Here is a 27016-nt window from a genome sequence, read left to right as displayed (position 1 = left end):
CATAAAAGTAAAAAGTAAAACCACATTGTAAGCGTCTCCTTCTTCAATATTCTACAAATTAAACATCAAAAACATTGTATGTAGGTATTAAATTAACTAAATTGATCACATAAGAAATAATCTTCAAGGTAATTACCCCCCAGCATCATTTATCTCCTGATTAGGAAGTTTCAATGAGAAATATTACAAAAGGTCTTGCGTGCACAAGTTATACAATAAATTTATTGTGCACCAACATAACTTTAATCTAGTTTTCTCTAATTTTTACTCAGTTTTCTCTAACTTTTATACTTAAAAAAAAAGTTAATAGATAAACATTTTAAAGTGTTAAATGATTAATTTTATACGTAGTACATTATTAGTGATTTTGAATAAATATTTTTTATTAAAATGAAATTTTTTATTACTAAAAAGTTAAAAAGTAGATAACTTTTACATATATAATGGTGACTTTTAAGCATTTTACGTCAACTTTAATTTCGGTGTACAATATTTATCGTACACCTCATGTAAATAAGAATACGTGGAAATATTAATGTTAGTCTCGTGTGGTATGATTTAATATTGTACCATTGTTTTCATAGGTTAAAATAATGTCGGTGCAACATAGGAATGAACCATAATGGGCTTAATAGAATAATAGTACTCCAATCCTACCCTAAACCCTAATTAACCTTATACCCTATACAAATAAATTTGTCTACAAACAACTATAAAACCCTAACTTAAACTCTAAAAAGCAACTCAAAGCAAAGTATGTAGCTATGGCGAAAATGAGAGGAGGAAGAAAACAAGGACGAAGGAAATCAAAAATAAAACATCTCCCAAATGATGTTTTACTCGAAATCTTCCACAAATTACCTTTCATATCCGCGGTTAAATCCAAGTTAGTATGCAAACAATGGAATTCCATACTCTCTATTCCAACGTTTATGCATGACCATTATAAACTCACTGGTAATCCCTTCATTTTTGTGGTTGAATCTTCTTTATTTAATGTAGATATTTACGAGTCGAACTCCATCAATTTCATCAACAATACCAATAACTAGTTTATATCTCAAAAAATTCCTTAATCTTACGGTTTTTGCCTTCTTGCTTCCGATACATTTCAAGAAATTCTCTAAAGTAGTAATTCCGATAGAGTCGAGGATGATGTATTGTTCATCAATTAAATCTTCAATTGGACCAATCATAGCATCTTTATCCGGACCATAAAACATTCCTAATGATATCCTGCTTTGACTTTCATTCGTTACAACTCTATGCAACACGCTTTTGTATTTTCCATTACTCAAAACCTACATCCAAACATAAATTTTAAAAATTAATTGTTGGGAGAACGAAGGCAATAGAATAAAATTAAGGCTCTATTATGTTCGACTTATTTTGACTTATTTCAGACAAAATAAGTTCAATTAAGTTCAGATAAATTTAGAAAAAATAAGTTATTTTTCATACATTTTCACACACAAATAAGTTTATTTCAAACAAAATAATTTTTTCAGATAAAATAAATTCATATTTCGTACATAAGTTTAGTTAAGTTTAGATGAGTTCAGATAAGTTTAGCTCAGTCAAAATAAGTCGAATAGAACAAAGCCTAAGGCACGAACCTGAAGTTGATCGCCTACGTTAACCACTAATGCATTTGGAAGAGGATCAACCACTATCCATTTGTTATCTTTCATAACTTGTAAACCTTCCACGTTCGGGGTTGGTAGCACAATGGTGAGTGAATCTCTATCAGTATGAACCCCTAATCCAAGTGTAAGATCAGGATTTGGACAAGGTGGATAATAATTAGCTTGCACAGCCCAGCACGAAAGAAAGCAACAGGAACAACATGGCACGGGAACGGAAAAAACAAGGGAGAGGATAAATTTTATGATTCGCACGTTTTTATCTTTCTCTAATACGAAGTACTAGATACGAGAGTATATACTCCCTCCGTCCCGGAATACTTGACCTGTTTTCCTTATCGGGCCGTCCCTTAATACTTGACCTGTTTCTAAAAATGGAAATATTCTAACAATATTATATTATTTCTCACTCCACCCCTATTAACCCACCTACCCCCTACTACATACAAAAAATAATTAAAAATTCAACCCCTACTCTCCCCCAACCCCACCTCTTAACCCACCTCCCACTGACTACATTAAAATAATACCCCACTATCAAATACTATCTATTAAATTAAATAAGTCAATTCAAGTCCCTTAAACTCTGTGCCGGTCAAACCGGGTCGAGTATTCCGGGACGGAGGGAGTATATTAGAACTATTATACTATATCTAAAGGTGGGATTTAAACCATTTAAACATTTGATCTGACTGCAAGCTTGTCATTTCATGATATGCATACGCTAGATTAAGCTCTTCTTCAATATGATGCATCAATTTAGACTCATATTTCAAAAGAATGTTGCTCTGCTTCAGGGCTTCTCTCCAAGGAGTTGCACGTCCATCATTTTTCATATACCCCTTAGCATCAATAAAACCTTTGCTACTGAACAGTTCGAATAGCTTCAATGATGTGGTATGGTTTAAATCCGTAACTCTATCAGTTAGCCAAATTGGTGTAAGTGGAAATTCCAAGCACTCAATCTTCTGAACTTCAATGCCCTTCTTTCTTAACATCTCAACATGTCTATCAATCTTCCTTCCTCTTCTAACATCCTTAGGCATGTGCAGGAAGAGGGTAGGAGGGTAATTATCCGGGATGCTAACCATCCGATCAAACAGTCCGGAAGAAATCATAAGAACAATCCCTCTAAACCTTACCTCCGTTGCAAGAACAGAAAGAAAATACCCACCAGAAGAAGCCCCTAAACCAACCAACGGAGATTTCACTAAATCATGTTTTTCTAACCACCATTGTATAGTTTTTTTCACCCTTGACCCGTCTTTTCTATATGACCAACATACATCAGTGCTTGTTACGACAAGAACAGCTAAATTTTGAGCGAGTGCATCAAGGACAATTCGCTTTTCTTCGGGCAAACCCACACAATTTGGACAACCAAGACATGAATCCCAAAAGTTAAGGGCACTTCCACCACAACCATGAGCTATAAAAAGAACAGCTTTAGGATCTGATGGTATTTGCCAAATGACTTGTGCTTCTTCTATATATTCCACAGTTGGGTTGGGAAGCACTTGAAATTGGAGTCTTTTAGTTTCATGAGCGCGTGAGCTTTCACCTTTGGCTGGATTTTCCCTACTACATAGAGAAAATAAAAGAGAGATAAAGATGACTAACCCCAGAACAGCAGCAATGCTAGGTAAATGAAAGTTCCGAACAGATCGCCATAGAAAGAGTGGTTTATTCCCTCTTCTGAACATAGCTTATTTCCTTGATAGATTGAGTGGAACCAACATTAAGTCCTGGGTAGTGGAAGCTCAAACAAAACAATGCATCTAATATCAGATTATCAGGAATCAAACTTTACCATTTCAGATTAAACAAATCATTGGTATAACTTTTATGTCAAGAATAGAGTCTCATCTACATGACAGTTTTCGCACATCAAGAACAAGATATCAATCAACGGTTTCTATATGCCGAACTGAAGATCAAACAAACCATCCATGAATAATAATCGCGAAAATAACATTAACAAAATTATTTTAATTTTTAGAATGTTCCATTGAGCATTCTGATTTCGGGTTACTGATCACAAAAAATGCCTCACTAATCATAGGCTGCATCAACAAAATAAATGAGCTGCAATTCAAAATTCAATTGAAACGCTACACAGATTACCTTAATTAAGTGAGACGGAGACATAAAGTTTAGAGATTAACAGCTCAAAATCAAAACCGATTAATTAATTGCTTGCTTTACAATTGCAGATTTGCAGAAAACAATAATAATAAATAAAATTGTGTTCAAATGTTGTGCAGTTGAAGGGGAGAGAGTAAGAAGGCTTAGCGGCGGTAATTTAAGAGTAAACATATTAGGTCTTCAATATCACCAAATTAGGGTTGATGTTCTTCCCCAATTATTCCCAACTGATTAAATGCAACAAATTGAAAAGAATTTTCACTGAAAATGAGAAAATGGAGGAGGGCGGGAATTACCTGCAAACTCTTCTTGATTCCGCGGATCGCACAAACTGAAGGGATGAGAGATTGAGAGAGAAGTTGAATGGGGTTTTGCCGCTTTGGCTTTTTGGGGGGAAGAACTGTTCCCTAATGTTCATATTTTTAATTTTTCAGTGCTTCTCTTGGACCTCTTGGTCAAGTGATGAAATTTGGTCAAGTCACGCCTCAATAGTGGATTTTTTTGGGGGGGCTGTAAATGTGTCACAAAAATAAAAAAAATATCTAACCACTAACAGTTAGTCAAACCAGCTAAGTGGCTAACAGGCGCAAATTAACAAGGCCGTTTTTCTTATTTTATATCTTGGTAGTAGTGGTTATGTTGTGGTGTGTTTGGAAGTGGTGGTTTGCCTGCAATAAGGTTGGGAGTGGTGGTTTGGGTGTGATGTGGTGCGGTAGTGGAAAATGGATTGTGGTGGTAGTGGTGGCGATTGCAGTGACAACTATAACTTAAAAGAAAGTGTTGTGTGAAAAGAAAGAAGTGAGTAGGTTGACTGGTTGAGGTAAAGTAAAGATAGATTTAGCTTAGGAACGTGATGTCGCGGTTTTAAGTATTATTTTAACTCATTTCTAAAATGGCACAGGGTCTAGGCACGACACGACCCAACATGAAAAAAGCACGACACGACCCAACATGAAAAAAGCACGACATGGGCTCAACGTCATGGGCTTTGCGCCTTTGCCTGGGCCATATTTTTATTTGGAGAAAGTACGACAAGGCACCGCAAGAAAAGAAAAAGAAGAACACGATAAATTTAGTGAAATTGGGTTTAAGCACGTAAGACATAAAGGTGACTAAAGTAAAGCAACTAGCACATAAACCACATCAACAATATTAACATAAAACACAAAACACTGCAACAAGGACCAAACATAAGCCCCATCACTCCATCAGGCCATCACCAGAAGGATCAACACTGCAAGTCTGCAACTGAACCATTTACCTTGCAAACTCAGACAGTCAGACCAGACCACCATCACTAGTGGCAGCGCGGAAAATATACACAAAAGGGATCCTAATAACTTACCCTATGGAACTTTTTGTTAAATACATAGGCAAAAAAATGTTGTTCCTACTGTATGTATTACCATCAGTCAAGCAAAGACAACTCTTGCATGTCGCGAGGTCCTTGAGAAGCTTAATAGCTCCAAAATGAATTCTTGGCCCTCTGTTGAGAAGAGCCGATCCTTCCTTTTACAGGCAATAACCAATTTCTCCAAGGAGTCAGATCTTTTAAGCAGAAATTCTATCAGCTGCAGAAGACCTTTACAAGGCTTCTCATACTCACGAATAGAGACAGTTCTAAGTCGTTCCATGAAACAACGAGAAGAAACCTCTTGCAGAAGAATTTCATTGCAATCACATACATAATCCTGAGATCACATATGTTATTATTGAAGAGTTATTATAAGTTCTAGATCACACGCGAATATTGTATATATAGATAAACTCGACATACAAAAAGACCTACCCTGTCAGCATATATTATAAGTTCTTCCAACACCATTGAGTTTCGCAGCAATCTGCAAATGCCTGTCTGACAGCTTCCACGGATTCCGGGCCTCAAAGCTATGTGCGTCCATCCATTGCATAACATATCTAGTTCCTCAATAAAGTGATGTCCGCAGTGTTTTAATTGCTGGAACAAAATGAATGAACATTACTATTATGACTTGTTTCTTATTTACTACTGTCACAAACTCACAAGTCACAATAAGAACATGGAAACTGAAAACTCCAGGAATACACACCCAATAACAGAGATAAAAAAGCACTATAATGCACAAAGTTATTCAGGAAAAGATAAACTTGATTAAGTCTCTGAGCACACAGCACACAGCACACAGCACAATAGTTAGTTTCATCAACCGCACTTGGTTAACATCGGTCTTTTAGAACACACTCATGGTAGCTAAACATATTAGCTCCACCAGAGTCTATTAATGATCATCAGAAATTAAGAGGCCGAGAAAAATTAAGTCTAAATGACGTCAGAGTCGGTGTCATGTAGTATACAGGTGCTTAAGCCCTCAAATCTCAACTACAAAAAAGTGAAGACAAAAACTACCCACCATACCATTCTCCTTCATAGTTTCACCTTCCTGAATCAAGTTGAATTTACTCAAATGATTGTCCTCGATTCTAACAGGTTAACACTCTAGGAGCAAAGATATAACAAAAACAGGATTATAATTCATTATCGCAGCTCGAAAACCTGAACAAGATATACTGTAAATGTGACAGGAAAAGTAAAAAGATAAGAATAGTAAGGAATAAGAAATGAACCAAAAGTGCAGGATTCTTCAAAAGAAAGAACCAGGGGGAAGAAGAAAACAACTCAGTAACTCACTGTATAAGCTTTGCCTCCCTGTTGGAAAAACTCAGCATTTCGAAACTTGTCAAGTAATATTTCAAAATGGTGAACACTTCTTGCACTTATATCCTGGTCTTCAAAAAAGTAACAAGTCCTGAATGTGGCTTCGCGTACAGATGAAACATCAATCACTTCTAGAATATCCAAAAGTACTTCTTCAACATGCAAGATCTTGAGGTTAGGGCAATCAATCGAGTAACGTTTGTATGATGCTACTTCAGGTGTTACTAAAAGGTCAAGCTTCAATGTCTGAATGTTCGGAGCACTAAAATGCAGCTTCTGTAATCCGCGAGGAACTTTAATAGACAATTCTTGTAAAACTGGGCATCCAGATATCATAACTTCAAATGTCTTATCACTTATGACAATGTGATCAAGTTTCAATGTTTTGAGTGATCCCATGTATACAATTCGAGGTAGCTTGATAACCAAATTAGTAAGTTCAAGTGTAACAAGGCATTGACTATGGAAAACTCGAGGTGGTAGAACAATTACACTAGTAAGAAACCCAAATTGAAACTTCAACACTTTGGTTTTTTTTCTTAAAGCAAAATTAGTCCATTTCATCAACTTTTCCTGGGAAACGCCATTATAAAACCATAAATCAAACACATCAATAGTGGGATTTTTGTGATATTTCATCACATTGTAGATTAACCTGTCCATGTTGCCAAAGAACTTAAGAGTTGGATTCAAAGTCCAGAGATTTCCAAATCTGCGAAGTTGGGCAGTTCCAATTGCATCTCTGATTGTCAGAAAAGATAGAATTTGAACAAGTATTTCGTCTGGCAATTCACTTAACCTATCTCTGTTTTTGCATTTTTTGTCGCAGCCCTTTTGCTTCTTTGAACTGGATTTCATGATTTCAGGTTTTGTATCTACCCAGAAATTCAATTAGAAACTTAAAACCAGCCCCAAAATTATGATGGATTTTACAAATATAAACAAATCCCGGAAAAAAATTGAGAAAATGGAGGGTTAGACTTACTTAATACGGAGTACTTCGTGAAATTGAGAGTGTTCATTGAATTTGAAGTGTGTTGCCTGCAATTCAGCAAACCCTTGTCACTCCCACGGCTCACAATATGGGGAACGCCGGTGACAATTGATTTGAACAGTTTATAGAAATTCGATCTCCGTCGAAATCTTATTTGAAATTATGTGACCTAATTAGACGAAAAAGTAAATTTATTGGACTTAATCGGAGTTTATAGAATTACCGCCCTTATTCTTATGGACTTGTGGGTAGGAACCGAATGACCATGGTCTATGGATAGGGTCTGGATAGGGTCTGGCAATACCCGGATCCAGAGCCTAATTTTTTGACCTATACCCATAACCTACCCTTACCCTATAGGGTCTAGAATGACAAGACCCTTACCCAATAGGGTAGAGGTAGGGTCTAGGGTCCGAAGCGGGTCCGTATGGCCTAACTTTTCTATAACTTTTTTCAATTTTTTTTATATTCAACCATATGTAATGCACACAAAAAAAAAAAAACAAGACAAACGATTAATTTGACATTTTAAAACAAATAAATCCTAGTGCCCCAAATCATCCTTGTATTTCCTTAAACATATTACAATTTAATGTACTAAGGTCACGAATTAAAAAAAAAAATCTCAGGTTCTCAAGTACACAATGTCAATGTTAGAGGTTTTTTTGACTAGTGAGTGGTAGTGTTGGATGGTGGTTAGAGGAGTAAATGTGATTTTGTGGATTGCCTTAAGGTTTTGTGTTATTTTTATATTTCTTTAATGAAATTTGAACGGGTTTATTTTAGGGTCTGGGTAGGGTATGGATCTTAATGGTCTATTTGTAGAGTAAGGGTCTGAAAAAGTTGGATCCTTACCCTACCATATTTGATACATCATATATCCATACCCTACCCTTACCCTATAGGGTCTAGAAAATTAAGACCCATACCCTAATTTTAAGATAGGATCTGACAGGGTCGGGCTAGGATCCTGGACCCGTTACCATCTCTACTTGTGGGTGAACGTAAACCTTGACCAAACAAACCCATCATAGATGATTATGTTCGTATTAAAGGCATATTGAACTATTAAATAGTTGACCCAAAGAAACATGGACACCGACCAAAAACTATAAGCTTAATAGTTAATATTAATATAGGGTTCGATTGATGTTCAGACCTGGTTAATTATATTTTCTAAAATGGCCCGTATTAGTCTAAGAACTTATGACAAAACAATGAATTTTCTAAAATGGTACTATCCATATTCATGTTTACATATTCCCTATCAAAAAAAAAAGGTAAAAGAATGTTTATATACGGAGTATTCAACTTCTTATACATAATCCTTTTGGACCGTGTATATGATTTCATTTTTCTATTTATGGGTAGTTCAAACTCAATGTGACCTGGATGTTAGATAGAGAACAACTGAACAAGAGATGGTAAAAGTTTGTTCGACCTGAACGTAACACGGAATTAACGAGTTTGGTATAGTGTTTGTTTTCAACCCGTTTAACTAATGAATGGGGTTAGAGGGATTCTAACCTGATCCCTATTGTACACAGGTCATCAGTCTTAACCATTAAATCAAGACATCATTGGTACCCGTTTAACTAATTGAATTGACCTGACATGGCACAATTATCAAATGTTTTGGCTTAGGGTTTGAAACTTTGAACTTTCAAACCCGAGCTAATTCTACCAAGATTACTAACTGTATCAAAAGCTGAAGTTAGACCATTGATTACAGAGTAGCACATATGACAGTCCACCACATTACAAAATACAAACACATGAATTGCATCCTGTTTAGTTGAAACAATCGAAGAAGGATACGTGTTAACTGTTACAGGATCTACCTATCTGTATTCTGAACCTGAGTGCAAGAACCTAGTTAGTAATTTACAATCATATAACACTCACTTAATCGCGCACCTTAACACAAAGCGCTTAATCTTACCACTATCAAATCTTGCTCTACATAATCCATGCTCAAACTTGACTTTGGAATCCCCATCCAACCTTCAGAAGAGAAGCATAAAGTAACTCATTCCAGAAGTCAGGCACACCAGGTAAACACCAATGGCTGCAATCTTGAGATTGCTCGGCCTCAATTCGCTCCTTTTCATTCTCATATGACTTTCTGTAAATCGAAGGGTGAGCATCCTTTCGGTAATCTGTGAGCCTGCTTATGTTTAAGTACATCACTGGGGTCTTCATTTTCCCCAAAACTTGCTCAAGAGCTCTCATCTTTGAAGGGTATCTCCCTAAGTAAGTCTCGTTGAAGATGGGTTCAGTTTCCTTATGGCATTGCCCTCCTGAATTCCACTGACCTCCTCTGCATCAAATGCTAATTAACATCAATTCAGAATCTCAAAGAAAACTAACTAGTTTGTTCTTTAAGAACTTGGACAAGGGATCACACTCAGCATAAATTTCAATGGTAAAAACCGATATTCTGGCCAACAGTTTACGAGTTAAGAACTTGAGATCAGTCTTAGACACCCGGCCCGGGCTAACCCGGCAGAATTTTCAGGCTGAATTTTTTATTTTTTGAGCAATTCAAAATTGCAATTTTAGTTATAATTTTGGCCCGGCCTGAAAATTGCCCGAAAAGAACCACTATTTTTTGCCCGAATAGCGGGTTTTGGACAGGAATTTTTGGCCCGAAGTATGGCATGGCCCGGTAGTGGGCAGAATCTTTAAGTCATGCCGCCCGAATCCGGCCCGGCCCGCAATTTGATCAGGTCTGCTAATTGCTATCTCCTCTGTGTTCTCTTTGGACAATGATCAATATAAAGAGGTACAATCACTTTTCACTATCCCATGCAAAGAATCGTAAAAGACTTGTGAGCAAGCCATTATCCATCCGGACGATGATATGGGTCGCAAGTTGTGACAACATTTTGTTGTCGCAAGTTGTGACAACATTTTGTTGTCGCAATCTTATGTGTCGTCATTTTATTGGTACATATAGGCGCCATGTAAGCAACATGTCATCAACTTTTTTTTACTATCAATTTAATATTTTTACTATGAAGATATATAAGTAAATCAGTCGATACAAAGAAGGAAACAAATATTAATTATATTTATAGTAAATATATATTTCCTTTATCTTATAAATTACAGTACAAATTTAAAAAATAAATATTATAATCTAATAATATATTTTTGTGCAATTTAAAAAATAGTACACTAATTTATAATCTAATACTTCATATGTTTTATGTAAATAAAATTCATAATCATACATTACTTCATAATAGTAGGAGGGCCGTTCATCTCCAGCCTCCTCAGTCCTCACTACACCCCAGTCACCGACTCCCATTTTTTCCGTCAACAAGACACCCATCTTTTCCTTCTAACATCACACCCATTTTTTATTTTCTAAGTACAGTATAAATTAATAAATGTATTTTTTATTTTAATTTCCTACATATATAAATAATTTTTTTTTTTTTTTTTCTAATTTTCTATACAAATTAGAATCATTTACATTATTTATTTTGTAAATTAGAATATTAAGATTTTCCTACCTTTTTTTTTAATAGGTTACATAATCTAAAGATTTTAGTTTCCAAATACATTTATGACACATAGGCGTGACATGTCACCACTGTGACACGGCTTAAAGGTCGCATGTTGCGACCTTTATCATTTCCGTATCCATATACACTACCTCCTTCCAGACATAAAAGTTGATCTTAAAATTGTAAGATGTCTGTAAGAAGTTGTCACGTTCCCTACTGAAGTAATGGTTCATAATTAAGTTACTCAATATTTAACCAACTAAATTAAGCGATATTCATAAAGAGGGGATGGCATTATGAGACAAGTTGACAACAAACTCCAGATCTGAGCACTTGTAGTATCAAATTAATCAAATCCCAGAACATTTTCAGCATTAGATGAATCAAAAGCCAAGCACAAGCCAGTAAATATGCTAACCTGAAATGAGTGCCAGAATATCCTCTAAAGAAAACAAGAGTTTTCTTGTAATCAATATGCCTGTCAACCCATCTACCCCAAGTGGCGAGGGCCTTCCTGTAAGCCTTAAGAGCTTTAAGCCGAGGATGAACATGATTACCTTCTTGGTAATACTCTTCCCTGTAGAATGATAAGATGCAGAGAACTTTCTTATTACTCTAACCGTATAATCAATTATTCCATAATTGTGCCAGATCAATTGTAAAAACTCACCCCTTAGAAGTTTTCTCATGTGTCCACCAGTGACCTGTGTTAAAGACTAGAATATGAGCATCATGATACATTTGAGTCGTTTGGTCCATTAAATCGAGCCTTAATGTTGCCAATGATCCGTTTTTCTTCTGAAATGTGGATTCCCTTACTAAAAAGGGAGCTCTTACATAGTCAATAGTACAGTTGTAATCCTGCATACAAGAGTCATGATATCTTAGAAATAATAGAGGAAAAAGGAAATTTACTCTGATCAAGAATGGAAAGAGCAATGATCTTGCCTCGAATCTAATAGCATAGATACCCTCCTTTTTGAATTCGCTCTTCCCGGATACCTCGTACACCCTCCTCTTGTCTTTGATACTATGCCAAAGAATGCAAACAAGAGACTCCCACATGTTCCGATTCAACGAATCCCCAATAAAAACCAGCTTCCTTCCTCTAATCCGCTCCAAGAAATCAGTGGCATTCATTCTAACAATTACATCAACCAATAAATCAACAAGGCTTTGAACAATGGAAGCACAGAAAATAACAATTTTGGCAAATTAAGCAAACCAAACTAGTGAAAGAAGTCATATCCTTGACAAATTTCCATTTACAAATTACAACATTCAGTCAATTCCTTCCTCCCTCTGCCAAATCCTTCCCACTCTCATTTACCTAGGAATGTTAATAGGGTGAGGTGGGTGCAAACTGCAAAGCATGGTCACCTAAAATCATCTACACCCATGGCCACCTAAAACCATCAGTAGTTCAATTCATCTACACCAGCTTTCCATACTTCAAGTCATCAATAGTGTGATCATCAAATCTAAATCACAAGCTACTAGATAGCTAAATCAACAAAATCTTACTCAATACATCCTAAATTTAATGTTTAGTATCCAGTAACAACCCACATCAGCAAAACAAATTACAATAGTATAAACATAATTTCAACTGAAAAACATGAAATGAAAGGCATAGGTTATAATTGAAAGTTACCTAGGGATGTTGCACCCAAATGGCTGCCATTTCCATCTGTAATACCCAGTATCAGGTCTTCCATTAAGCTGACAATTAAAATCTCTATCAACAAAAGGGCAAACCCCAGGTGGGTAATGTGGCAAATCATCATCCCTAACCCATTTCCCATCAAAAATATCACAATCTTTTGTCAAAACCCCAGAATTATTTCTCAAACCCTCTTCATTTTCATTGCTATTTTCACTATTTCTGGAAAAGTTGATTAAAACCCTTGATTCCAAACCATGGAAACTCACATTCTTCAGCTTCAAATCAAGGCTGTCAAAGTGGGTCCCACTAACATTAACATTAACAGCAGTGATTAGTGAAGAATTAGTAGAATTAGAAGAAGATAAGGGCGTGTTTGGAAGGGGAAAATTCCAAGAAACAAGAGAAGAAGTTGCGGGTGCAGTAGTTTTGTTGGTAATCAAGATTATGAGAGAGAAAAGGATGAATGAAGCAGCAGCAATGCATAAACCAAACCCAGAAATTATTAAACCTCTTTTTGGGTGTAATTTTTGCTGCAAATTATCGAGTAATTTTGTTTTTATTGACGCCATAACTGCTCATTACTCTGCAATTATCTGCATCACTGCATGCACACCAATTAACCAACAAAATTCCTCAGAAAACCCCCAAAATTAAATTTGGAAATTTGTTGTTTTTTAGTTTATTTTGGATTAAAACGAAAATGGGGTTTTTTGTCTCTCCAAAATTTACGAAATTAACAGTAGAGAGATACAGTAGTTAGTATTCTGCTCTTTCTTTTACAGTTGCAGAGGAGGTGGAGGAGGAAAGGAGGGAAAACTTGGAAGTGTGATTCAGTTTGAATGGACTATTTTGCCCTTTCGTTAATAGAAATTTCTGCCATGGTTTTGAATTTGGGTCTTCACTTGTAAAGGGTAATTTTGTATTTTTAAGTTTAAAGATTTCTTGGGGTTGAGTAAAGTACTAAAATTAGGGACAATGAGTAGTGGAAGTTTTTAATTTTGGCATTTATTTAGGAAATTGATTTGGGTATTGTTTATTTATTTGGGTTTGCCATATGGATTCAATAATTATTGCAAGCAAAATATGGGTTGGGTTTTAATAATTTAACGCTTTGTGATTTACCACTTTTTTTTCTTCTTCTTTTTTTAAGGTAGAGGACTAAGGAGTAGCGCATTAATTAATTAAGGGACAATTTATTTCTAAAGATCATACGGGTCAACCTCACAGAGACAATGGTTCACCAAACTTGTTCAACACCAATAGACACTACCCTAGGAGGATGGATAGCCATGGGGCATCACTTTTGGGTTGACAAAGTTGGTGGGTTTTACAGGGGATCTAGCAAACCACCAAGAAATGTTTGTTTTGGTGTAAATTACAAATAGGGGTGAGGGAGTTTGCAACTGAGACTTATTGTACATAGATAAACCTCAGTTTTAACCATTGAGCCAATAAATTATTGGTCACTAGCTAGGTAGAAATGTGTCACTTAATACGTAGTATTATTATATTTTTGTTGACGGGGTAAGGGAAAATTTCATTAAAATAAAGCCATACGGCATCTACAATCAATTTTTTCCCTAAACAAGAACAAGAACAAATCTAAAATATAATAACAAATTCTTTTTTCCAAATAACTAAATGAGCAAATACTGAATAACGGCTCCGAAATCATGGTATATGTGTAGCCATGAAATAGCTTCGATGTCAAACCATATTTTCGTTGGATGGAGGACCTTGTTACAAACGTTATAGTCATCTTGAAAATGAATCTGCTTCATATCTCGGATTGATCTTGATCTTCAAAGTGCATACATCATAGAAACAACACAATTTCTACCATGAAATACACAAATAACACCCATCGACTCGATACCAACGCAAAAGCAGAAAATATTTCGAAAAGAAAAGAGAAAAAACCCTCTCTTTCAAAGGAGAAACGTTCCTCTCTAGAGGAGGAAACGTTGCTACACCTACGAAAACAAAAATTAAAGGAAACAACACAAGAAATCAAAACCGTTGAGGCTTTCCACCGGTAAAAAACCGATGAAAGCCCCTCAAAAATTATCAATGGAGGCTAGGGTTTGGAGGAGAGAGCCAGAGAAGAGAAAAAAAAGTTGTCACGTAGTATTATTACATGCATATTGTACGTTGTATTAGAAAGTTATATTATTATTATATGCATATTGTACGTTGTATTAGAAAGTTATTGTATGGATTTTGTATTCTAATTAATTTTTTTGATGGATCGATAATATATATGGAGAATGAATGACCTAGCTAACCGAATGTTTTCCACGCACTAACTAGTAACCAAGCCTAAAATTAATCGGGTTAATTATCTTCTTATGTCCGGCTTTGAGATTAGGGTTGAACTCATAACATCAAGACTAAAACTTTACGAATTTTATCATCGGTTAAAGATTTAATTGATTCTAAACGAATGAATTAGCATGTTTGGATTGAAATTTGATAAATACTCCTTATTAATCAATTGCATAAAATATACTATGGTCATGCATGCAAAGATGGTGTTTTCCTACGGCGTTAAGCTCCATTGCATGTAAATTGTGAAGTATGTGCGTCGTTGTAGGCGTTGTAGCCGATCTTCTAGTGCATGCGATTTAATTAAAATGTGAGTGGGAGTGTGATTTAGCAATATATCTTATGTTCCTTTTTGTCTGCTTAATTTTTACTTTCTACAATTTTCGAAAGGCAATTTGAGATCATTAATTTTAGATGCGCAAACAAAATTCTAAAATATTGATATTTTAAAAATATGCTTCAAACCAAATTTAATAAGCTTTTTCATGACTATATTATTTTTTATCGTTTAATGTAAATTCATAGTCAAACATTTTAAAGCTTAGCCCAAAAAAATGCAATGATGCGAACATTAAAAGACAAAAAGAGTACTCCGTAACAAAAGTAAAGAGTAGAGACATGTACTATACTACCTAATTAATTGAATTGAAGCATATAAAACGTTTCTATAATACTCCATATGGGATATATGAACCTTTTAAATTTAAAAGAAAGTTTATATCATTAAATACTCCATTTATTAAAGAAACAAAAGACAATTAAAGTAGAATATGGAGTATAATACTTCTATTAATTTCATTATATTTCTAAAAAAAAAAACTTAAAGCGCAGCGCTTAAAATCACCATCTTGCTGAAGTATTACTAGCATACTCGGACGTGATTTCTTGATGATGATAGCTTCGGTCACAACCGCAAAAACGACAAACTGTTGATGACCCTTGATAGCCAAAGTTTGGACATGAAGAACAATTTCTGCATCTCTTATATCTTACCGTTGTAATTACAACCCTTTTGCCATTGTCATTAGAGCCACTAGCATTATAACGTTCCATTATAAAACAAAGCTTTTTTTTTTCCAGAGAGAATAATAGGATTGAGACAAGTTTGAATAATATTGACTCGGCCGACCAATATATATATATACATCACATAGGAATGTATTCAACTAAATATATCAATATGTTACAAAAATAACAATGATATTGTACATAATTACAGGATATTCATAAATCAAATTTACCACGAATTTTCACATAATAAGAAATGTTGACTAAAATGAGAATTTTAGCATAGAAATAATTGTAATACAAAGCAATAATATTCTTTTTGTAATAAATGGCGAGTATATTAGTTTATACTAACAAGCACTCCGTATAAATAGGGTAATATACTTTATTAGTTAAGTATATTAGTTTATTATAATACGAAAATGTAATTTAGGCAATATAATAATATACTCTATGTAAAATTAAACTATATTAGTAATAATATTCTTTACTAATTTACTGTAATGAAATAATATCAATTATCTTGTCAAGAAAATAACTAAAAATAATACCAACTCGAAATTAAGGGGTTTTGCTATTATAGTTGCCTCACTTTGTATTGACTTGGGCCATTAGTAATAGCCCGCCCGTCTTGAATTAAGTTTTGAAGTGGAGTGAGTGAAGAACTGAAGAGTGAAGACCACCGATTATTTATTTAAACTACTCATGCATGTTTGGCCATACGTCATTCAGATTACGGTTGTGCAACAACCCAAGGATATAAGCACGCCACTATATCATGCGCATGTAACTATGCTATTGCTAGCTTTTTGGACCGGTATATTTATATGGCATTGTACGACTTGGCACGATTTGGTGAGTGTACGTTGTGTTGGATTTGAGGCTCAAATTTTGTATCATGTGTTAGATTAGATGTGAATGTGATGGATTCAAAATATAAGACCCAAAATCTGATACTTAAAAAGGGTGGTTAAAAGTTAAAACTGACTTGATCAGACTGACATTCACCAAAATCAGAGTGACCAAGAAAAGATAATAACACATTTAATTTGCTATTTAAAATGATCCCGCATAAAATACTATCTAATTTGACCTGAAATGATTATAATGGTTTCATAATCGATCGATGATAATCCTCGAACTCTCTAAGAGCATCTCCAATAGTTATAGCTAGGGACTAGCTTGAAATTTATAAAAGTTTCAAGCTAATAGCTAGACCATTGGAGTGAAAATAATAAATTAGATTGGCCAAGCAAATTAGCTTAATTGTCAAATTAACTTACAATTGGAGACGTTCTAAGCAGAATATTGTGGGACGCATTCACGCGATATTCCGTACTTTTTTGTTGCGAATTTGGGATCAGCTAGCAATTTAGCATGGCCCAATATGAGTTGGTGGTACGAAATATTGACTTTAAACTTCACATGGATGATGGATCCAGTCACCCATCAGTCAAAAAGGCCCGACCAAATAGGCATTTGACCCACTCCCGTTTTCTGTTTCCAAATAATGTTCAAGAGCAACGGATCCAAAAAATATACTGCCTTCATTCCTTAAATAATGAATTGTGGTTGACTTTTACTCCTCCGATATAAATATTATTTTAACAGATCATCACTATGTGATTCAACATACGGTTAACTGCACTAATCACAAGTTTTACGGCTCTAATCTTCACGAAAAAATGAGAAACGTACGATTATTAACCCTTACGGTTGACAACCCTCGTTCAAGAGAGAGAAAAAGGCGGTAACGTACCTGCTTTTCTAAGCTCATAAACTATTAGTACAAACAAACACACTATATAATTACATTTCTCAACGGCTCAAATAACCTCAAAATTTTTCTTTCAATACTCTAAAAAAACTACAAAGATAACAACCCTTACCCACCTAATTCTAACTTCTAAGCCTTATATATTCCATTCAATATTCCTCTTTACAGATTGAGTTACATTCATTCTATTGACATCAATCACATTGTCTTTCTTCTTCCTCACTCCAAATGCTTTTGCACTCGAGCGAAAGAAGAGAGAGAGGGAAGCAAACTACTAAAACTAAAGGGTAAGGATCCTTTCCAGTAACCAACCAGTTTTCAGTACTAGAATTTTTCATCTTTTATTCCTTCGTTTTCTCTTTCTCGCGATTCTAGTAGCACCTGGTTCAGTTACCGGAGAGAATCCTGAAATGGCACTTCACATAACTATAGGCCGGACGTGTCATCTTGGGCCAGAAAGCTCAATAGCTTCAACCACAAGTGAGGATTCTTCAATGTAATCTGAGTACCGTTGTGGCTCGCTGGACCTTGACCGAGGAGTTTCAATTCTCTGTGAATTCTCCCATTTTTCGGCTAACCCGTCATCTTCCAACATCCTTAACACGTCAGACATTTTGGGACGATGAGTTGGATTAAATAGTGTGCATAAAAGAGCTACCTGTACCATATCTCCTAATTCCACCCTGTCGTAGTTGTTCTTTAAGTCTTTATCTACTAACTGGTCAAGCTTCCCATCACTGTGCAACTTCTTTACCTGCAACATTTCAGCAAACTTTGTAAGCAATTAAACAAAGACTGTTTACATGTTTGGCTTTGGTTTCAACTGAAATGTCTTTGTAGACTTCTCTAATTAACTGAACTTAGCTGAACGTATTTAAGACTCTGTTTGATACGCCATTTCAGGCGTCTTAAATGATAAGGTGTTGAAATTTTAAGTCACCTTAAATGATTAGAGCGGTTTGTCAAGCACCTTACATAGAATATAAGGTTTTGAGATTGACTTAAATTGATACGTTACTTTGAGTAACGTTTCAATTTTCGGTCCTTAATTTTTCATGTATACCTTTAATTTTTATTTTAAAACAATTATTTTATAAATTCAGCTCATTAAACCATTAATTCTACCAAACAACTCATCTAATCTGATATCTTATTAGTTTCAGCTACAACCTCAGTTTCAACTCTATTTTAAATAGTTTGTCAAACATAACCTAATTACCTTTTTAATTTTTTATTACAGAAAGTTGAGAGGACTCAGAGGAGGGTAAGAGAGAGGGGGAATACCCAATCAAGCATGACACCTTTCTGATTAGATGCTCGGCCAAAATCCAAGGCTTTTTCCCCGGTGATCAACTCAAGGAGCAATATTCCATATCCAAAGACATCGGTTTTCTCAGATGACTGGCCTGTACAAAGATATTCAGGAGCAATATGTCCAACTGTGCCACGAACTGCTGTTGTAACATGGGAATCGCGGTGATCCAACAGTTTTGCTAGTCCAAAATCACCAACAACAGCCTCAAAGTCCTCATCAAGCAGAATGTTGGCCGCCTTTACATCTCGGTGAATGATTTTAGGGTCACACTGCTCATGCAAATACAGCAGCCCCCTTGCCGTGCCTAAAGCTATGCTCCTACGCCTCGGCCAGTCTAAGACGGGTCTACCATGAATATGATCTGCAAATAAATGGCATTCTCGTCATTTTCATGGAGCACAGTTGGAACCATTTCTTAATGGTGAACAAAACAATACTCCCTCTGTCTCTTTTTGTTCTTCTTGTTTGGTATCTTTTTACAACAACAACAACAAAGCCTTAGTCCCAAAATGATTTGGGTTTGGTATCTTTTTGTGAGACAAAAAAAGTCGAACCAGGAAGAATGTTTAGAGACGGAGGGAGTAAGTGATTAAACGAAAAAATGGAGTTTGAAATAGCATAAAGTAAATTAACATGATTTTAGTTTATCATGTTAGTTTTTGTTAATGAAATAATAAAATGAAACTTTCAAAACAAGGGATAGTTTCACATATAACGATATACGAGTATAAAGTAAATTAGCATGATTTTAGTTTATCATGTTAGTTTTTGTTAATGAAATAATAAAATGAAACTTTCAAAACAAGGGATAGTTTCACATATAACGATATATATAGACAAATCTCTCAAGAGAATACTAGGAAAGTAAGCCTGAAAGCCTAGTAAGAAGATTACCTTTTAGGCGAGATGCGACACTACCATTTGACATATATGGATAGACAAGAAGCCTTTCATTCTCAGTTGAACAGAAACCACAAAGGCGGAGAAGATTCCGATGAACAGCTAAACTGATAGTCTCAACTTCTGTCTGAAACTGAATTTCCCCTGCAGTTACGTTATAATCCTTTAACCTTTTCACTGCTACTATCGTGCCATCGTTTAGGCAGCCTTTGTATACTATGCCAAATCCACCTCTTCCGAGTATATTCTTTGAGCGAAAATGGTCAGTTGCAGAACGCAACTCTTTGAAACTATACCTCTTCAAATGCCCAAGACATATCTCTGGGTCATATGGTTCTGCAAACCAAACCATTATTAGCTGAAAATACGGTCTAACTATCTAAACGGTAACATACAGAAACTAGGAAATAAATCAGCTAAATTTACACAATAAATTGAGGGGAAACCAGATAAAGAAAGTGCTTAAGATACATATTTTGTCATTTAACACCTTAAAAAAACCAGCTTTTGTAATTTAACACCTTACTTGACATATTTAAACACCTTAAAGAATAAAAATAAAATAGATATCGACACCAATTAACGATTTTCATTAGGAAAAACGTTGGCTTTAAATCTATGCTATAGTTCCAAACAATAAGGAGTTGTCTACCATCAAATCACCAATGGCTTAAACGAAACACAATCTTCTCCATACATTATGTTATTAGTCTTTATTAGTGTGTAACTTATTCACGTTTTGTGTTCCTATCTACTTCTTAATTGTCCAGGAATGATGTTTGCCTCTATTTCTGATAAAGTCCGTGTTCAAAATACCCACAAATGGGATTCGTGACAAATACTGCACTCGACAACGATCTATGCGGAAACATCAAAATTAAAAATTCACATTTTATCATAAAACATCATAAGTTCACATGCAACTCAAAGGGAGGGTTTGAAAGAGCAAATGAGTGGACAAACCATTCACATCAAAGAAAATTTGTCTTTTGCGACCATAACACCACCAAATGGCCAGCCCGACAACGCCTATGGTTAAAACAGCAGCACCAAAGCTTGCACCAATTGCTACAGCTGCATGGTGACTTTTCCCTACAGAAGAATTCGATTGATCTGGAAATTCATAAAGCAAACACGATTTGACTATACGACTTTTGAATTAAAAAAGAAAGAACATAAAAGCACCCATAATAGTAAAAGGCAACATAGCACTTATTAGTTGCACCTTCTGACAATAAACAGAAGCGTATATATTCTTTGAATAAATACCTCTAAGAGCATCTGGTGGAAAGGAAAGTGGTTCAGGTGATACCACAGAGCAATTGGTACTAGAACTTGTTCCACAAATTAAAGGGTTGCCAATTATCCTGAAAGGAGGAATAGTCAAGTTAAAACCTTTCCAACAGAAGAAGTATGAATTATGCAGAAAGCTGCGTTACTTGGACTCGAGTACTTGTGTCAGAATATGTAAGTGTCGCACTCGACTAATTTACGAAAAATTTCATGTTCTTTTATCAAACTAAAGCATACATATCCATGTCAAAGTATCAAGTAACCGGAAATGATGAGTCCAAGTAGTAAGCACGAAAAATCAAAATGCCACATAATAGAGCAAAAGAATGGTATACTTGAAGGTCCTGGTGGATATCTTTGGTAGTGAGCCGCTTAAATTGTTGAATGAGAGGTCTCTGCAATCAATTAAAAAACAAAATGATTGTTTCATATTCCAAGTATCTCGCCAAATTTGGCAAATTTTAACAACTATGAAGTTCAAAGGTGAACTTACACAAGAGTTAGACCTTCAATTTTTGAGAGAGAATCAGGGCAACGTCCAGTAAGACTGTTGTTATTTAATCGTCTGGCTTGTACAGAGAAGGAAAAACAACAGCAATTAACAATAATAATAACAAAAACAGACACATGTACAGATCATCTGAAGCTCAAAATCAGGAAAAACGTAACAGAACAATTCGCGCTAAACCTTAATTCATGTTCAAATTGTTCTACCTATCTCAAAATTCTGAATAAATGTCATAACTTGTCCTAGCACATTGAAGAAAATGAAACTTACAAATAATTTAGATTCTTCAAATCTCCTACTGAACTGGGAATCTCTCCTGTAAACCCATTGTTTGAAAGATCTAATGTCTGCAGCATATCCAACTTTCCAATCTCAGTAGGAATATGACCTGATATTGCATTGTTTTGCAGCAACCTACATCACGGCCACAGCGATAAACAACCATGCTCAATCACTCACCCAAATTACAAACTCCTACTAGATGCAAAGTATGGTAAAAAAATACTTGAAGAAAACATTGATGCAAAATATTCCTATGGCAGCAGAAAAAAACTTACACTGATTCCAACTTAGTGAGGTTCTGAATTGCAGGAGATATCATCCCAGATAAACTCTGACTAGGCAGTCCCCTAACAAATATGTTCAATCACAACACTCAGAACTCTTTCCAGAATTCTATTGAAATTTTGAAATAAAAAATACAAAAAAGAAAAAGAAAATCAAAGTGTTTAAACATACAGAGCAGAAACATAGCCATCTGAAGAACAAGTAATCATCCTCCAGCTGCAAGGATCTACAGAGTTTCCATCCCAATTCTCAAGAACATTATAAGGATCCTTCAATTCTGTTTTTATGGCCATAAGAGCTACAACTGCAACAATTTCAGATAATAATAAAATTACAAAAAATGCAATTTAACAGGCAAATAAAGAGTGAGAATTTCAGAAGAATTTCCAGAAAAAACCAACTGCACAGAAAGAGTATGTTCTTATTGTGTATTAAATGAAGTCTATGTTCTTATTGTGGCCCATACAAAAATTAGGTGGAGAACAAGGAAAGAATTTATTTCTCAACCTCAAATTGGAGACTAACATATTACATATATGTACATTTATGAGCAGAATCTCACACACATACAAAATTAAAATTCATGGGAATAATGATTGATACAACAACAACAACAACAACAACAATGCCACGGTCTTAACTCGATAGGGTCGGCTACATGAACCAAGATTTTATCTTTTCCACGAAAATTCGTATTTCTTCATTAAGAACAAAAAAAAGGTAGAATAAGAGGTCTAACTAACCTTCATAGTTGACACCAGCAGGTGAGAGAGTTGCAGAAACAGCACCCACCAAAATCAGGAAAAATAATCCTACTATGGTAAGTACGGAAAACCCCATTATCAATGTTCTTGCTTCAAATCATCCAGCAGGCTTCAAATATGCATAAACCCACTTACCAAATTTTCATTCTTTTGACATTTTCTGACAATTTTTGAAATTCACTTTCCTGAAAAAATGGAATTTTAGGACTTATCCAGAGCCTACTTTTTTAACCCCCACAAAAAAGGTGGCCTTAAAATGAGAATCCTAGAAAATCCACCATCATTGCCATGAAAAGAAAGAACTCAGAGAGAGAAACGATGTGACTTTTACCCTTTTTAGAACAAAAAATTGAGCTTTTACTGCAGAATGAAGAATACCCAGATGCTTAAAACTCACTGCTTCAAGCAATTCTCACTGTAAAAGAGTCGGAAAGAAGGAAGAAGGGAAAACTCAACAAAACACAACAAAGAGGATGAGCAAGAATTATTTGAGAGGAACAAGAAAAAACACTCTGAAATTCTGAGATCCTAGAGATCTGGGAAACCCCGAAAAAATTGAAATTTTGGAAAATAAAATGAAAATTATGATATTTGTGTGAGTACTTTGCTATCCAAAAACAATTAGTAGTAACTGATCCCCACAAAATTCCATGTGAAGTTGTGTAGTTTGGGGTTTAGCTTTGTGCCTTGTTTCAATCCCAGTGATTCCCAATTCATACCACCATTATCTTCTTCTTCTCTCTTTCTCTCTCCTCTGAAAGCTAACGAAATAGGATCAAAGTCAGTGTGGCCTTCCACTGATTTTGCAGAAACAACCAAACAGGCAAAACCCACAAACATACTGCCAAAATGAGGGGGACATGTGTTTATAAAAAGTGAGGGAAATTCGACTACTGTTGTTAAAAATGATATTCTCGTTCATCTTAGTTTCACTTACTCTATATTTAAAGAAATTTAAGTTCAGATAAATTCGAGTAAATTTTAGATTAATAAAGTTAGGATGAATAGAAATCAAATGTAGTTACTCTGTATTTGTCAATTGATATTTGTACTTCGTATTTAGACTATTATCGCGCATAAGGTTATGTGTAACACTTTATTCTTTTTTCATTTCATTTTCAACATGTCTAACATCTTTGACTATTAATATCTTTAATAGTTTTTTAATTTATAAATCTTTGATATTATGAAAATGTATGTTGTAAGATTTCCAATTAACCTAATAACATCTTTTGTGTTATACAATAACACATTTTTTATATATAAATTATTACTCGTATCACGTATGACTGAATCAATTGTTGTTTTAGATCTTTATATAACCGACCGCATATCCGATTTGAAATATATATTATAATTATAAATATTCACAATTTTGAGATAGAACTCCAAGAAGAGCCAACTATGTTCCATTAAAAGTAAGTTAAGCATATTATATTAGAGAGTGTATGATTATTACTTTTACTAGTACAAGAGAATAATTAGTGTTAAATAAAGTTTGAGGAGAAAAAAACAATAAAGTAGGGTGATTGGATTGAGGGGGGTATGTATGGGATTTTGATCAGAATATTATCAGGGAGAGAACAATTGGATGTCTGCTAACATAAATTAAAATTAGATTAATGATAAATAATTAGTATACCTTTTTATAAAAAGAAAATATTGGCAGAAAAAGTATTTTGGCAGGTCACGTGCTTGAGTTGTCTATCGGATTTGTTGGTTTTTGGTGCCAAATTATTTTGTTTTTTGAGTTTTCTTTCCCCCCCCCCCCCCTTTACGTCTTTTCTTTCTTCCACCATGGGCCTCACTTTGTCACTGTGCTAAAAATGCAATCCAGCAAAGGTTTGGAGGGGGTTTTGGCAAATGTGTCGACTCAGGTTTTGTAATTTTATTTGGGTTCGTGTTCCGTGTCGAATATAAACGGGTCGAATAATCTTAATACTAGAATATCTTAGGTGAATTCATTGTGTCATAAACCTTTGACATTATCTCGTTTTTGTGTCTGTTATAGGCTTCACTTTGTCATTGTGCTAAAATGTAACCCAATAAAGTTTTGAAGTGGTTTTTAATCGATCATACATTCATACTCCTTGTTTTCATTTAGGGCGCATTCTCTTTGTCTTAAAGTCATAAATATTAGGCTAATAAGTGCATATAAGTTATAGGCTTAGTTTGCAATTGGATGTTGGTTGTCGGGTGGTTCACTTGGTTGGTTTGACCGGCGTCTTGTATTAGTTTTTTTTTTTGTTTGTTTGAGTTCTTATTTGTTTAAAAACATGTTTGATAAAATCATTTGTTGATGTTAGAAAACCAAAAGCTACTCCAAAAAGAATTTTCATTTTGGCTTAAAAGTCATCTTTTCATCCGCCTAGAAAACCCTAGTAACTGAACATAATTCTTGGTTGTTTGACCAAATAAAAAAAAACAATGAGAAGTTATTACCAACACAGGGCCATAATCCATTTCAATAAGTTTCAATCACAACAACAATTGGGAGGGGACTGGAACCTAACCACCCAATTGCTTGTTGGTTCAGTGGTGATTGGGGCAGAACTTGGTAAGGAGAACCCGTGTTCGATCCCCCACAACAACAATTGGGAGGGGACTGAAACCTAACCACCCAGAACTCGTCCCGAATCCGAATTAGCCCTAAGGGTGAACCGGTTGCTAACACCAAAAAAAATCACATCCAATAATTATACTCTTTCAAGTTTACTCTTTTGTAATTAGGTCTGATAAAGTACAATAGTTCCAATTAGGTACAATAAAATATAGTAAGTACAATTCAGATGTTCATGAAAGATGGGATAATAAAAATGGAAGTATATTTCATAGTATGTGTATTTGATTTTATAAAGTAAGTACACTTAGGGAATGTCATTCATATAGTTTATATGATTTACGAATTAAAAAAAAAAATCAAATTCAATTCACAACTACATTAACTTCAAAAAAGTTCATAAATAGCATGTTAAAAAATCAAATTTATACCAGAAAAAAATCAAACGGATAAAACGTACCCATTAGTCCATTACCTAATTCCCAAATTGGGATTATAAGTCAAGAAAAAGTAGAAATTATTGTGGCCGTGGACTATTTGATGGTAGGTTAAAATAGTTCCCACTTTCTATCCTTTTGGTATCCAATTTCCAAGTTACAGTAATTTTGAAAAAGAGGCCCAAAGTGTTGAATTTTGTTGTTTTTAAGGGTTAAATTAACTTTGATAACTAAAAACTTTTCAATATTTTTCCAGAAAACAAAGTCTCTCAATATAAATTTTAATAACAAGATTCTAAACAAAAAGAAGGATTGAAAATTACTTTTAAAAACAAGACTCTCTCAATGTACTTAAATTCGCATTTAAAACCCCACTTCCAAAACTAAGGTATTTCGTTCACCTCAAATTATAGTTTACCTCAATTTTCTTTCTTAGACTCTCAAATTATTTACTCCTTTGAGTCCTTTCCTTTCTAGCTAGGGTCAATTATATACGTTCAACTTAGGCCGGGTATTTTCTAAGAAAACACGAAAAGTGTGAGATTTTTTAAAAATAAATCAATATGGACTAGTAATAAACTTCAAAAAAAAATAAAAATAAAAAAATTAAATAAATAAATAGAACGCAGTCATGTTGGACGTAAATCGATCGGGATCTGATGAAGTGCTCCGTATGAATAATGATACAAAAATATGGTTTCATGGTTTGAAATCGGAAAGTGATACGGAGTATTCTTTTTTTTTTTTTTTGGTTCTACTACGAGGAGTTCCCACCGCTTTCGGCGAGGTAATCTCCCGTGGGAGTTTGCATGGGTACCTCGATGGGCAGCATCCCTCCCAGTTGAGATTTTTTCCATTCCCAAGGCTCGAACCCGAGACCTTGGTTAAGGAGCAAGAGACCCTT

General features: G+C 34.8%; 4 protein-coding genes across 5 annotated transcripts; all 4 read right to left on the bottom strand.

The window, feature by feature from the left end:
- Nucleotides 1-613: 613 nt before the first annotated feature.
- On the bottom strand, nt 614-7700 carry LOC110785538 (F-box/LRR-repeat protein At1g55660). The gene is made up of 5 exons (XM_021989989.2): nt 7469-7700; nt 6457-7358; nt 5578-5745; nt 3264-5479; nt 614-1301 (listed from the first exon to the last, which is right to left on the bottom strand). The coding sequence occupies exons 1-4, from the start codon at nt 7503-7505 to the stop codon at nt 5201-5203; spliced, it is 1386 nt and encodes a 461-aa protein (XP_021845681.2). The 5' UTR covers nt 7506-7700; the 3' UTR covers nt 614-1301; nt 3264-5200.
- Nucleotides 1778-3346, bottom strand: LOC110785616 (uncharacterized). Its single transcript, XM_056829588.1, has one exon. The coding sequence runs from the start codon at nt 3344-3346 to the stop codon at nt 2297-2299; it is 1050 nt and encodes a 349-aa protein (XP_056685566.1). The 3' UTR covers nt 1778-2296.
- A 1520-nt stretch (nt 7701-9220) lies between the features above and the next one.
- Nucleotides 9221-13476, bottom strand: LOC110785614 (protein trichome birefringence-like 2). The gene is made up of 5 exons (XM_021990097.2): nt 12647-13476; nt 11941-12133; nt 11663-11853; nt 11411-11569; nt 9221-9797 (listed from the first exon to the last, which is right to left on the bottom strand). Exons 1-5 carry the CDS (start codon nt 13225-13227, stop codon nt 9452-9454), a joined length of 1470 nt encoding a protein of 489 aa, XP_021845789.2. The 5' UTR covers nt 13228-13476; the 3' UTR covers nt 9221-9451.
- Nucleotides 13477-17774: 4298 nt separating this feature from the next.
- On the bottom strand, nt 17775-24050 carry LOC110785613 (protein NSP-INTERACTING KINASE 3). 2 transcript variants are annotated; one of them, XM_021990094.2, is made up of 11 exons: nt 23095-24050; nt 22523-22655; nt 22342-22413; nt 22055-22198; nt 21770-21841; nt 21612-21671; nt 21253-21350; nt 20947-21096; nt 19978-20319; nt 19053-19444; nt 17775-18522 (listed from the first exon to the last, which is right to left on the bottom strand). In XM_021990094.2, the coding sequence occupies exons 1-11, from the start codon at nt 23189-23191 to the stop codon at nt 18211-18213; spliced, it is 1872 nt and encodes a 623-aa protein (XP_021845786.1). In that variant the 5' UTR covers nt 23192-24050; the 3' UTR covers nt 17775-18210. The 2 variants fall into 2 exon arrangements, with proteins under 2 accessions (XP_021845786.1, XP_021845787.1); XM_021990095.2 differs by having other exon boundaries at nt 20947-21075; nt 23095-24038.
- Between the last annotated feature and the right edge of the window lie 2966 nt (nt 24051-27016).

The sequence above is a fragment of the Spinacia oleracea genome, chromosome 1, assembly GCF_020520425.1.
Source record: "Spinacia oleracea cultivar Varoflay chromosome 1, BTI_SOV_V1, whole genome shotgun sequence".
NCBI lineage: Eukaryota > Viridiplantae > Streptophyta > Magnoliopsida > Caryophyllales > Amaranthaceae > Spinacia > Spinacia oleracea.
This window is presented reverse-complemented; position numbering and strand designations above follow the sequence as displayed.

Coding starts and splice junctions, on each gene's coding strand:
- LOC110785616 (XM_056829588.1), bottom strand. CDS start 3,346: ATGTTCAGAAGAGGGAATAAACCACTCTTTCTATGGCGATCTGTTCGG.
- LOC110785538 (XM_021989989.2), bottom strand. CDS start 7,505: ATGAACACTCTCAATTTCACGAAGTACTCCGTATTAA. Junction 7,359..7,468: donor CACGAAGTACTCCGTATTAA/GTAAGTCTAACC, acceptor ATTTCTGGGTAG/ATACAAAACCTGAAATCATG. Junction 5,746..6,456: donor AGGGAGGCAAAGCTTATACA/GTGAGTTACTGA, acceptor ATTTTGTTCCAG/CAATTAAAACACTGCGGACA.
- LOC110785614 (XM_021990097.2), bottom strand. CDS start 13,227: ATGGCGTCAATAAAAACAAAATTACTCGATAATTTGCAGCAAAAATTA. Junction 12,134..12,646: donor TTTGGGTGCAACATCCCTAG/GTAACTTTCAAT, acceptor TGTAATTGTTAG/AATGAATGCCACTGATTTCT. Junction 11,570..11,662: donor CATGAGAAAACTTCTAAGGG/GTGAGTTTTTAC, acceptor ATCATTCTACAG/GGAAGAGTATTACCAAGAAG.
- LOC110785613 (XM_021990094.2), bottom strand. CDS start 23,191: ATGGGGTTTTCCGTACTTACCATAGTAGGATTATTTTTCCTGATTTTG. Junction 21,672..21,769: donor ATTGAAGGTCTAACTCTTGT/GTAAGTTCACCT, acceptor AATTGATTGCAG/AGACCTCTCATTCAACAATT. Junction 21,097..21,252: donor TCCACCAGATGCTCTTAGAG/GTATTTATTCAA, acceptor ATGAATTTCCAG/ATCAATCGAATTCTTCTGTA.